General features: G+C 47.2%; 1 protein-coding gene across 4 annotated transcripts in view; it reads left to right on the forward strand.

Moving 5' to 3' along the window:
• The window catches only part of LOC127473546 (T-cell surface glycoprotein CD1b-3-like), a 180,453-nt gene that overhangs the window by 2,560 nt on the left and 164,180 nt on the right, over positions 1–13,713 (forward strand). For 2 of the 4 annotated variants that reach the window (XM_051793315.1, XM_051793316.1), the window contains exons 4-5: positions 3–287; positions 406–502. In XM_051793315.1, the coding sequence (XP_051649275.1) occupies positions 3–287; positions 406–502 (382 nt within the window). Of the gene's footprint in view, positions 1–2; positions 288–405; positions 546–634; positions 803–13,713 lie in introns of those variants that run through there. The other 2 variants (XM_051793318.1, XM_051793317.1) reach the window with 2 other exon arrangements.

Genomic DNA, 13,713 nt, shown 5'->3' on the forward strand with positions numbered 1-13,713 from the left:
AGAGCTGCCCGTGGCCACGGTCTTTGCCCGCACGCCCAGCCCACACCAGCTGCTGCTGGTTTGCCATGTCACTGCCTTCTACCCCCGGCCCATCAGTGTGGCCTGGCTGAGGGATGGCCAGGAGGTGCCTCCAGGCCCGCAGCTCAACACCAGCCCCATCCTGCCCAACGCTGACCTCACCTACCAGCTCTCCAGCGTCCTGGTCGTGGCCCCCCAGGACGGGCACAGCTACGCCTGCCGCGTGCGCCACCGCAGCCTGGGCACCCGCAGCCTCCTCGTCCCCTGGGGTAGGTGCCACCCGGGGGCACACCAGGGGTGCAGGCAGCAGCCTCTGGCCCTGTGAGGGGCAGCTCTTGACTGGCACTGCCACCCTTACACGGTCACCCTTTTCTCCCCCTCTCCCAGAGAATCTCAGCACAGCTCCAACCATCAGCATCACCATCGCAGTGCTGCTCGTGGGTTCCACTGCCTCTGCCGTGGGATTTTGGTGGTGGAAGCGCAGGTGAACTCTCCTTCCCATTGCCTGCTCTAAGATTTACGGGCAGGTGGGTCGGGCCAGGGGTTGCAGGAGGGACAGCTCTACAGGGGTGAACTCCCTGGCTCTCAGTGCAGCTCATGGTGTCCCCCCTTGCAGGAGAGGTAATGAGGCTACATGGGAGACCCGGGAATTCATCAGCTGAGGCCTGGTTGCTCACTCAGAAACAACCGGCTGCTCTCCCTGTTCATTTCATGTCCCACCTCTCACCCATCAGCACCGACACCGTTTTGTTCTGGAAAACCACGGCATTAAACAGCTACAAACTTCCCCTGATGCATGGGGCTCCTGTGCCTCTCACCCTCCTTTACCCTCAAGAGTTTTTCCCAGGAAACCCCTCAGCACACTGCAGAGACTCCCCATGGCAGCCAGGAAGACTCTCCCTTCTCCTGGAGTTGGTCTAGTTGGTCTTCCCCTGGCATGTCAGGACAAGTCCATGCAGGTGCCTGGGGGACAGTGGGTCATGTTCTGATGGCAGCTCCAGCCATGGCCTCCTGCACACCCACAGCCCCCCTCTCTCCTTTCTCCTCGAGGCAGCTCCAAGGCAGCCTGGCCACTGCTGACCACGGCTGCACATCCCTCCCTGGGTGCAGTCCCACCGTCTCCAGGCCACAGCAGGTGGGAGCTGCCCTTGTCCCGCCTCGCTCACCCCCTGCTCTCCTGCGGGAGCTGCGAGCTGAGAGCACGGGACACAACGGGGATACCGCGGAGCCCCATTCCCGGATCAGGATGGCGGATGCAGCCCATGGCCAGGCGGCACACCCGTCTGCACTGCGGGTAGAAAAGCGGGGTCTGGTCACCAGCCTCAGGTGACCTCCATGAGCAAGGGGCTCCCCCTCACCCGCCCTCGCACGCCTCCTACCCCCTCTTCCCACTGTGTCCTTCCTCCATCTCCTTCCCCCTTTCCCACTCCCACATCCTTCCCTCTCCCCGCACATCCTCAGCCCTAGCCCTGGCCCCTTCCTCATCTCAGACTGCCTGTCCCCTTTTCCCCCTGTCCAGCCCTACCTGTTCCCTTGTCACGTCCCCCCCCATGTTCCCGTGTCCCCCACCCAGGGTCCCTGCCCGACCGCACCCGAGCCACCCGCCAATGGTGATCCGCCCTGCATCTGACGTCACCTGGTGCCAGGTAGATCTCCGGCCGCCCCACCCCGCGCTGCCATTGGCTACGCTGCGGCTCATTCGCCAATGGAATCCGCGCTCTCTCTGCGTCATCGGTCGCTGGGCAGGTTGTGGGGCGAGAGGGGCGGGGCGGGGCCGCATTTCCCCGATCCCCGGCCCCATCCAAACCCCGCTCCTGTTCCCGAGCAGCTGCCCAGGGCTTCCCTCCGACTGCCCAGGGCTTCCCTCCGACTGCCCAGCTCCTCGGATCCAGCCTCCGACTGCCCAGCTCCTCGGATCCAGCCCCCGGCCGGCCTTGCCTGTGGTATTTAAGCACAATGCACTACACGAGATAATGCCAAGCAGCTGTGATTCCGGCTGGGCATGGAGAGAAGCAAACCTTTTCTGTGCAAAATGGGGGCCGAGAGATGGGCTGTGACCCTCGAGGCAAGTCTCTGTCTCCAGGATGCTCCACTGGCTGCTAAAAGTGCACAGCAAAGGACCTGACAGCCTTGCTGGTGCAGGCTGAGCTCTGATTGCTCTCTGTGTGGGTTGTATCTGTCCTCAACCTGGCACACAGTGGCTTCCAGATGAGGAATGGGACTATATCAAGGCAAAAGTGAGCAGTCAGGATCTGAAGTCTGCTTTTTTCAAGGCAATCAGGTGAAAATGTGCTGTTAGAGCCATCTGCACTGCTTACCGTTTTGATTTCAGTGCTCTCACCTGGTTATTATCTTGCAGTGTTTTCGCAACATAAAAATCAAATACAGAAAGCCAAGTCTTCCTCATCCACACACAGCCCTTTCCCACAGCTCGGGATGAACAATGTAGGTTGAGTGTATGTTGATGGAAGGCACAGAAGGGTTCCAACCCTGATCTTCAGTTTATGAGCTGCCCTCTACTTGACAGAAAGGACCAAGGAGGGGGAATGTCCAGAGTGTCTGGTGTGTGGCTTCCCAAGGCACCATTCTGTGTAAAGTGGCCCTGCTGTCCTGTGGATGGCTGAAAACCTGCCTGCCCCTAGGAGATGGGGAATGAGCTTTTGCTTTACCTATTCAACTGTGTTTACTTCGACCCAGGAGTTTTTTCACCTTTACCCTTCTGATCCTCCTCCCCACCCCACTGGGAGGGAGAGAACAAGCAGCTGCGTGGGGCTGAGCTGCTTGTGGGGGTTAAAGCAAATCAGTGTCCCTGTCCTATGTTTGAGAGTGCCTTAGAATGGAGCTTTCTGCTGGGATTTGCACAGCTCCTGGCCCAGGACAGCCACATCTGTGACCATCACACAGGTCTTGCCAAGACAAGCTGTGACAGAGGGGTTTTGTGTCTCCTGCTTCCCAAGCAAAGCCAGAAATAGTGTTACCTTATGAAACGCCCGTGGGTTATAGAGGATGTCTGTCAGGAAAAAACTGTGTCCTGCTGCGTTGACTTTGAACTAGTTCTGGTAGAAAAACAGACCACCAGATTGTCATTAGAGGACTCTCAAGATGCAAATCTCTGTATTTCCCAGAGTTCACTCACCTAGAGGGTCATCTGCTTTGAGAGCCCTCTGCCAGAAGAACGTGGACTGCATAGGTGGGTGTTTATAGATGTGTCTGTTGTACTTCCCAGTGGAATAACCACCTAATGCAGAGAACAGCACAGAAACAGTTAAGTTCTGGCCTTTTTCTCAAGTCAAGGAGTGAATTTCACCAGGAGGTGGCCCTCCTTAGCAGTTGCAAACAGCTGCCATCTTTCTGAGAATTTCTACAGCTCTTTCAAGCAGTGAGCTGATTTGCAACCAGCAAAGCAGAGTAAAAAGAAAGCATGTTTGTTTTGTCTAAATGAAGGGCTGGAGAAATACTACTCATGTGTCCAGGTGAGATCTTGGTGTTTATCTTGGGAAGTCCTCAGATGGGATATGTTGAAGCCGCATTCTTCCCATTCCTGGTTGGAGAGGGCTCCAAGTAGTCACAGAGAGGACCCAGAGGGCAGTGCCTTCTGCAGGATGTTTTGCCCCTTTGACTTGTGTTCATGGGGACTTTCATTTTGGCAGGGTTGTGATTAAGGTAAGCTAGGATGGAAAGTATATGAGAGGACACCTGTGTGCAACTGCATGTTTGAAGAACCTCTGTAACTGGAGAAGTTTGAGTATCCAGTTTCATGAAGTTCCCTTCATGGGTGACTTTTTCCTCCGAGAAAAACACATGAGTTGTACAGTGCCTCGAAGTGCCAAAGGGTAAATTGCTAAGCACAAAGGGGTTTGCAACTGCATTGCTAAATTGTCCTAAAAACTAAATGTCTCTCCTGCCAGCAGGGTTGAGAGTGAGGCACTCATCCCAACTTCAGTATCACTTCCTGCCCAGCTGAATGTGCCTCCACACAGTCTCAACAGTGATTGAAGTCCCCCCTCGATATTTTCCAGGAATCTTGTGCTGTCCTGGGAACCATCCTTTCTCCTGTGGTATTCAAGGTTACCTTTCAGGAGATCATCAGTAACACACCCCTTAACTCCCCTGCTACCATCCTACCATGGAGCTCCTGCTGCACCTCCTCACCTTTTCCAACCAGCACAGAGGGGCTGATAAAATTATTTGAGATCATATTGCAGAAGCCACTGCAGAAGCTGATGTCCTCACAGGTACAACAGCAGACACACACAGACTGCAGATGCCTGTGCAGGTATAAAGATTATTGCAAGATGCAGGTGCCAAAACAAAGGTAGATACAGTGGCAGCTAATGCTGGAGATGGAGACACTCTGGCAGATACAGATACTGTTGCAGACAGATGCAGGTAGGTTTGTTAGAGGTGTTTTTTTTCCAACTGAAAACAGCCCTGAAGAGAGGAGAAGTGGCCAACGTGGTGCAGAGAAACCCAAAACTCTTTGGCCCTGCCTCCCCTTGCCCTTGTGTTTGCATTGATTCTGCAACAAGTCAGGAAGCATTTTAGGAAAAGTACAGTGAAAACAGAGCTGCCAATGCTATACTCACCCAAGAATGGGACATTCTTGAAGTGGTAAAATGCCTGCTGTTTTGTTTTATCCGTGGGAGGGTTTTAGGAGTTCAGTTTTGCTCTTGACTGACTGTACTTTGATTTACTGGGATGGTGTGAAGTGGGAGCCTCTCCTCCAGCACAATCCTTCTGGGGTGGGAGAGAAGCAGCACAGCCCCCAGATAACAAAAACACACTGAAGGAGTTGCAGAGCAGTGCTCTGGGAATTGGGTTATTTCCAGAGAAATTAATACATCAAATAGGAAAAAAAATAAGAGAAAGGATGTAGGTGCTCTCAGGGTATTTGGGGTGCAGTCCATCAGACCCATTTCGGTAAAAATGAACCAGTTAAAAGACCAATTGTGAACCGAGATGGTGATTCAGTGTCATTTATTTCTGGTTTTGAAAACTCCAAAGAACCATCTGAGCAGTTTGTTTCTCTTTCCATATTTCTAAAGAGATGCAAGGTAAGAATGAGTCACTGGTTAAAAATAAAGCCAAGCCTCTTATCTTTTTATATCCCTAAGTAGAAAGTGGGATGTGCTGCGTTAATCAAGCCATGACTGGAAGTCCTGTGTAGGTTAGGTGTACTGAAGAGGGAGAACTGATGAAGCTCTCCTTTCTCTGTCAATTTTCCCTGTCTCAGGAAAGGAAGAAACACAAACCTTTATAAAAAACTGCTACAGGGAATATCTCTGGTGGGCTCTTACTTTCTGTGTACACATGAACGAAATTGTGATTTATCAAGACTCCCTCGAGTCAGTCCTAACTTTGTGGGTGCCCAGTGCAGAGCAGTAGAACAACAAAGTTTTTCTAAATATTTTCTACTGTTGTCTGTACTTCACCACGCCTGTGCTAAGAGTCTGTGTCTAAGTTATGTCCCATTAGGCTTTTATTTTTTGGGCATACTGGTCATGGCCTGATGCCAAGAGCTGTCAGAGTTAATAGGCGTTGCAAAGGAGCAGATGAGCTGCCAGACTCTCTCTCATCTGCCTCACCACAACATCAGATGTTGTGTCACACCCACCAGCTCAGCCCAGGGGTCCTGCTGCCAGGATTTGCCTATTCCATGGTAAATTATTGCAAGTCTTCTAATTATTTGGGGAAGCCCAGAATGAGCACTGACTGTCTGTTGCCTTTTCTCCCCCTCCCCTCAGTGCTGTGCCACCATCTACCACACACACAGAGCATCAAGGTTAGACCAGCTTTGGGGAGAGTCCTTCATCCATCCCCGTGACCCCTCTTGCATGGGGTTAGGGGATGTTTGTGTGCTGGGAACCCTTCAGCTGTCACCCAGTGTCCCATAAACCATGCTGGTGAGATTAGTCTGTTAGAGCTGCCAAGTGACAGTCAGGGCTTTGACTTTTTAAAAATGCCTCCTGAGTTTGGCTTTCCCAGCTTAGACAGTGGGACCAGCGTGACTTGCTTGTTTAACATGGGCCCTGAAGTTAGTAAGATACTCTAATATCATCCAACACTTAATTTTGGAAGTATCACAGTGTTACATGGCCTGTTTGACAACGTTGTAACCTACTTTGGGGCCTTCTGACCCAATCAGATAGACCAAGATACAGAGCCTCTGCAGCTGGACTTGGACTCAATCAATCAATCACTCACATTGTTTGGGTGTGGAGGTCACTAGTTCATTTTTAAACAGTAGAAAGGAGGACCCTGAGCACTGCCAAACTGTCAGCCCCACCTCTGTGCCCGGGAAGATTATGGAACAGATCCCCCTCCTAGAAGCTCTGCTAAGGCAATGTGGGAGGACAGGGCAGTGATTTGGGACAGCCAGCACAGCTTCACCAAGAGCGAGTCCTACAATGGACACTGACCTTCTGGAGCCAGTCCAGAGGAGGCCACAAAGATGATCTGAGGGCTGGAGCCCCTCTGCTCTGGAGCCAGGCTGGGAGAGCTGGGGGTGTTCACCTGGAGAAGAGAAGGCTCCAGGGAGAGCTGAGAGCCCCTTCCAGTGCCTTAAGAAATACTGCTTACAAGAAGGATGGGGACATTTTAGCAGTCCCTGTAGCAATAGGATAAGGGGTGATGGTTTTCCACTCTCTTCACACAGGTGTAAGGCAGCCTCCAGCACACCACTGTGGTCAGCAGGGCTAGAGGAGACCTGAGGAAGGAGCCCAAGTCTGCTGGTGTTTCAAAGCACTGCACACAGCTGTGACTCTTTCTCTAATGAGCTGAAATAATTTATTTAAAAAGAGGATCATAGACAGTTATTTTTGTTTTAACACAGACTTCCAGTTTTTTTCAACTACTATAGTGCAAATCAGTGTGGCCAAAATAGGAGCCCAAATGGTTTGTCCCTTGTTGTGTTTTTATAAGTGTCTGTGATTTCTAGTTACATTTTTGCACATCACTGTATCTCAGGGCTGAAAAAGGTCGAAGTCATCAAATTTCAACTGAGTCAGGAGAAACATGAGCTTTAAGGGGCATAAGTGACACTCCTGGTGCTACTGTTGGGCTCTGGCCTTCTCCCTCTGCAGTGTTTTCATACAAAAGGCAGAAACCTAAATCACCACATGCAAGAGTTCACCTTAAAAGTAATATCACAGGCGAGCAAAGGCAGTGGAGATCTGCAGCAAAGAAAGAGCTTTTTCTTCACCTCCATATGACTCAGGAGCCAATTTTTGCCAAAACTGGGTTTTTTGTCAGATAGGTGATATCAGACATATCTGCTGGATGTTTCAGTTCCTTGCTTACCTGTCCTTGACAAGAATCTGTCTCTTAAAATATCACATCCTCAATATAAAGCCAGGAAATTTAATGGATAGGCATTTTTCTGATCCAGAAAAGGGGTAACTATTTGCTCTCTCTGTTTGTGCACACGTGCCTGTGAACAGAAGCTGGGGCAGAGGTAGATAAACAAATCATGCCACATCATAATTAATAAGCTAATGTTCTGCACTATGTAGTTAAATCACCAATACTTCCCATTGACCATTATGAATCTCAACAAAAGTTAATTAGAAAAACACAGCAGCTACAGAATAAGCTTGTCAAAGGGCATGCAGGCATTATAAAGCTCTGTTCCCCTCTGTGAGTCACAGACCCTGTAAAAATTGCAAATAACCGTGCAAAGGAACAGCCTAAACATCAGCTTTGAGTATCTTAAAAACAGGAATATCTGACATTATTTATATTCAAGCTCTTGTGTCTGACCTTGTTAATTCAAGAGATGGTTAAGGGGAATGGAGTTAATACTGGTGGGTCACCTGCAATTACCATTTTGAATATTCCTGCTTAGACAGATCTCAGTTATGTCTGCTCAGCTTCAGAATAACTGATTGAATAAACCTAAAATCAGGGCCTTGGGTTGCTGCATTCTGTGCCCCAACCCAGCAGCAGGGCTGCTCCACAACCAGTGTGAGTCCAGCCCTTTTCCCAGTTACTCCAGCCATCCACATGAGCAAATTCCAGTTGCTGTATGTTCCCTGTGCCTGCAGGTAGATGCTTTGACCATAAACAGAGAACAAGGATTGGATGGGTTGAAAAAAAGAGATGGTGTTTACTATTTTTATGGGTGTAATGGTAACACAAAGATTTTACTATTATTTGAATGTCCTCCATGTAAAGAAATGAAATAAATAAGCTCTGGAACGTGAAGGTTTTTTCACTTGGAACAATTGCATTTGTCACAAATTAATTTGATTGCTTTAAACAGTAATGTCAGGGAAATTTAGGATGTTATGGGCAAACAGGGATCTCTGGACAGCACTTTGGCTGGAGAGGATGGCAAAAATCTTGATGTAGTAGAAAAGATATAAAAAGACAAAGTATAAAACCCATTTCCTGCCAGAATCTGACAAATATATTTTTAGCTATGTTAGCTTATGTTCTTAAATAAAATCTATTCCTTGATTTAAAAAAAAAAAAAAAAAAGAGAGAGCAAAAAGAGTCTGAACTCATAGTAATTTCCTCTGCTTAGTTGAATAATTGCAATCTAATTCAACCCATAAGGACTAAGGTTTGAAAAATATCTGCTTGAAATAATGGGAGGTTTTGTTGATGCAGATTCCATGGGGGCCAGGATACTTCCCTGAGGAGGAGGGATGCAAATACTTCTGAGCATGGCTTGATTAATGCATCACTTGGGATTGAGCCCTGACTTGTCTCTACATAGAGGGTGAAGCCAAAATATGGACAAACACACACTTTGCTGAAGTCTGGAGCTATTTAAAACTCAATTGATCATTTCTGCTGGGAAAAAAATAGAGGTTTCAGGGAATTTGCTTTTGAAGTGATTCATTATGATCTCTCAAGCCACTACTGCTGATCAGGCAGAAATGAGCTCTGAACATGTCTGCCCAGATATTTCTAACTTGAGCAAAAGTAAGTTTAAAATTTTGAGAAGCCTTATTATTTATTTACTCAGTCACACTTTCTTCTACTGATATGGAAGGTGGGTTTGTTTGATCTGCACATGCAATTTTTGGCAGGTGCCAGCAGACAGGAATAACGGGGTTTTACTGCTGACAGCCCTCTTGGCAAAGGACAAGTTTCTTACTCCCAGTTCAAGACTTCTTCTACTGGCTCAGGACTCTTCTGTGCAGTGTGGATGGCAGTGCTCAATAGTGGCCCTGCTTGTAGGGGGGGCAAGGGGAAATACTCCAAAATAAAATTCTGATTTACAAACTAAAAGGCAAAGAAATTAAAAAAAAAAATCAAACCAAACAACCAAACGAAAAACAACACACACACCCCTCAAAAAAAAAAAAAAAAAAAAAAAAAAACAAACCCAACAACAACAAAAGCAAACCCCAACCCCTAAAACTGCCATAACAGCCCCATCAAAACAAACCATATTCTGATTTTCAAAGAAAACTTGAGAAATTGCCTAAACTAGAAGCTACTGAGGGACATAAAGTAGTCAAGTAAAAAGCAATTCCAGGTAATCTCTGGCCACTCCTGCTGGTATGAAGTAATTCAGTGTCCTGGTTAATGCAGCAGATGATGAACGGGGGCAGCTGGAACAGACCATGATCATTTCAGCTAATTCTGTTATGGAGAGGGGAACAAGAGGCCTAATCTCCAGCAGGAAGGGCAGCTGAGGGAACTCATCTATCCCCATAAGCACCCCCAGAACTTTACTGGGATGCCCTAATGAAGCAGAGGGGCTCAGGACCAGGGGGAAAGTGTCAGCTTTGTGCTGTGCACCTGTATGCCAGAGCAGAGATCTGAGCATCAGCTGAGGATGGAGACACAGAATGACAGAAAACTCTGAGATTGGTTAAAAATGGGAGTGACACAGAGCTGTGATAACTGGGCATCTCATGGCAGATGCTTCCATCTGGCCAGTAGTTCTTAGTGTAGGTTGGGAGGACAATCTGACACGCACATTTCTGGGCCAACAGGCACATGGGAAAAGACCTGGGCCTCGGCTTAGCCCCATGAAACCTCTTGTTTCCTCCTGCCAAATGCCTGCAAAACCTCCTGAGAGGGAGAGGCAAAATGATTTATAGCTGAGTTTCAACATGCATGAAGGAGAGGGACCAAGAAATAGTACTGCCTCCCAGAGAGGAAGTGGTGGAACTGTGCTTTCCTTGTTTCATATTTTAAGAGAAGGCAAGGAGATAGGGGGATGTTTGCAATAGTCAGGCCTGTTTGAAAGCCCAGAGCCATGCTGCACCAACTGCCTGAAGCAGCCAGAGAGAGGTGGTGAAATAATCCAACCATTTGGTGAGGTCCAGAACGACCAGACCTCGTTGTCATCACATCATTCCTCTCTTCCTCTCTCTGTATGCACATACCTATGTGTATACACACAAAGTGTGTGTGTAAAAACACTGAACACTTAACTCCTCGAATTTCATACCAAATTAATAGAATCTCCCTGTTTGGGTGGGTTATCCTGTAATTCCCACTTCTTTCGTGAAACATCTCTTGCTGGTGGGCATGACAGGCAGAAATCTGAGACACCAAGGTGCTGGTACCTTTGGGGACTGACACCAAAACAGCTGATAATGAGCTCCAGGGGAAAGCCTTTATTGCAAAATAAAGTAACTGATGGATATTACAAACTGAAAAGATTAAAACCTACCTGATCTGTGAAATTTTTATCCCTCATTCAAACAATGATCCTTGAATGCTCATGAAACCTTCTCAGCAGTATCAGTTTATCAGCAGCTGGCTGCAAACCAGGCACAGACTCCTCAGGGGTTGGAGTGGGCCTTTGAGCAGGTATTTGGACTCTGATCCAGCCATACCCTGCAGCCCTACTAATGACCTTGAGAGAGGACAAGGCCTAAATACTAATAATCAGGGTTTCCCAGGCCGTGGCTTTCTCCCAGATGGTCATTAATCCCCAGAAAATGTGTACTGGCCTCAGTTGTTAATGCCTAATTAACCCCCTAATGGCAACATCTCTGCCATAGCTACAAGCTTTCTATTCCCCCTTAAATGCACTGGAGACTCCAACACTGCCCACTCAAGGCACACGCTTTCCAAGAGGCACAGCAGCCTATCAATTACACCCCAATTACTGGGAAAAAAGATCCCTGTGGAGTATAGATATGTCAGATGACACTTTGTGCAGCTGCAGAAAAATCCCTTAGCCATTAAAAACCTGCTGATCCCAGGACTGTGTGTGCATTCCAGATCCCTGTAGCAGTGCTCCCGTGGAAGTTACAATGCAGGGGAGGGCTGTCACCTCTGGGAACACTTCTTGCAAAATACACTTTCCCAGGATTTCCTTCAGCTCCAACAATCAGAGCAGCAAAGAGCAACTGTGACTAAGGAATTCACAAAATTATTTTCTTGTCACTAGCAGTAGGTGACTCAAGTCTTACCTCCTGCATCCATGATGACTGCTGGGAATTACCAAATCTTTCTGGCTATGGCACACAGCACAAGCTTCACATCATCTTTATTCAGCCCCGTGGAGGGCTATTTTGAGCCCCATTGTAAGAGAGAAGGAGCTAAAGCAAAGGGGGGGATTTTAATCCTCCCTCCTTTTGCATGCCAAGGTCAAATAATCTGGTAGGATGTAGGTGACCCTCCCACTGCTCCTCACATGGAGGAAACAACCCCTGCACCTCTGGCAGCGAGGTGTTAAACTAATGCCAGCTCCTCCAGACCTGTTTGTTAAGTTTTTCTGTCTCAGGCAGTTCCTTCTTCAGCAATGCCTACCTTATTCCTGGTCTGCAAAAACAAGTTATCACCTTCCTTCCCTTGCTTTCCACGGTTGTTCAGCAGAGTGGGGAGTGCATTTCCCTCCAACCAAATTGTGTATTTCCAAGCTACAAACTGCTTGGAGCAAACAGATTTAGATAAGAAGGGAGAGCTGTCTCTCTGTCACTTGTTTCCTACAAATAGCCTGAACTTAATTAATTCTGGCCTGAGTTTTGGAAGCTCATCCATCCTGGCTGAGTTACACCTCTCTTTATGGCCTTCTCTATTTCATTATTTCTTGTCCTCTTGAAATCTCTCTGGGAGCTGCAGGGCTGATGCTCCTTGCTCACATGGGCTGCCTGCAGCACGATCCTGGAGCTGAGTGGCTGGGAAAGGATGCAGGAACTGTTCCAGTCATGCTGTAAAATTAAACAATCAACTCAAAATTGGCCAAGAGACAATTTTTCTCTCGAAGATAGAGTCTAAATATACACTGTTCCTATTTCTCCCTCCAGTATAGAATTTGGGGTAAACATCCTAAAAACATGCAACGAGTTATTCTGGCCAGCTTGATCCCTAATTGCCCTTTTGGGCTTTCTGGGCATATTTTGAAGGTAGAATAAGAAGCTCTTAAACTCTGTGTTCAAGGCCACAGCAACTTTCAAGACAATCTTGATACATAACAAAGAGAAGGGTCAGGAATCCACATGGACCCTATTAATCCTTTGCCAGTACTATTTACCTCAGCCCTTTTTTTTGGTGGTTTTGGGGTTTTTTCTTTGTTGGTTTTTTGGTTTGGTTTGGGGTTTTATTCTGTTCAAGGGAAATAGCAGCTCTAGCAACTGTAATTGCTACACAGATGGACTTGAATAGCAAAGCTGAAAACTGAAGAGATCTCTCTCTCTCTTTTTCCTCCTCCTTTTTTCCCTCCCCCTCCAACCAGAGTGATCTGAGCATTTGTGCTAATTCATCAGCTGATTCAACACTTTTGCTTGGAAATTTTGTTGCAGATGACAGAGGTCACCTTAAGTAAACTGCCAGATTCCCTCTGATAAAAAGCTGAGAATGGAGACAGCAGCTCCCTTTAGGGACTAGGATTTATTTTCTTTAATGCTATTTGTCTTTTGATGAGGTGGGGTTTTATTTTTGATTAGGATTTGTTTTCTTTAATGCTATTTGTCTTTTGGTGAGGTGGGGTTTTATTTTTGATTTTTTTTTATTTGCTTGTTCTGGGTTTTTTAATTTCTTTTGACAATCTGTGCTTAGAGGCTTGAACCAAAGAGGAATACAGACATTACTGAGCAATAGTATGTTAAATTCTAATCCTCACAGCTGTGATAGATAGGGAAAGAACACTCAACATGTCTACATTAAGTGTGTTGGTGCTGACAGATGGTTTCTTGTGAATTTACTGTGGTTGTGCTAAAGAGAAGGGAGAAACTTCTCCTAAAACCCCCTTCGGGTATTTCCAAGGTAATCATGCACTTCCTTTTTTACTCCAGAATGAGTTTTAATACTTTGAAATAGAATGGGTTTTTTGCTAACATAGGTTACATATCCTGAATAGCCTGGAGGATTTTAAGTTCATTTTCACCTAGCCATGAATTTTCCCTGATCCACTTGTTCATCTTATTTGTATGAGCTTCAGCAGAACAGGTTTGAAAATGATTTGGCTAAAGTTCAGACCTATTCAGGTCTATCAGCTGTACCTGAACCCTACCTGAGGGCAAAATACCCACGTTCCAAGGCATCACCCCCACAGCAAGCCACACTAGCAAATCAAACTCTTGCAGTTTGGACATCCAGGGAGAAACTGTAGAGCTTTTCTCCCAGGTGAGCTGAGGAATTCTTGATAAAATGGTGTGGTGGGTTGGACATCAGGTGTCCTCCCAGCCACTTCATCCCTACCCTTCCCAGCTGGACAGATATTGCACTCCGGGTTAAGCTCTGAACTGCCCAGAGCAGCTGCATTTTTTATTTAAGACGTTT

The sequence above is a fragment of the Manacus candei genome, unplaced genomic scaffold, assembly GCF_025592945.1.
Source record: "Manacus candei isolate 608988 ecotype Guabito, Panama unplaced genomic scaffold, ASM2559294v1 h1tg000036l, whole genome shotgun sequence".
NCBI lineage: Eukaryota > Metazoa > Chordata > Aves > Passeriformes > Pipridae > Manacus > Manacus candei.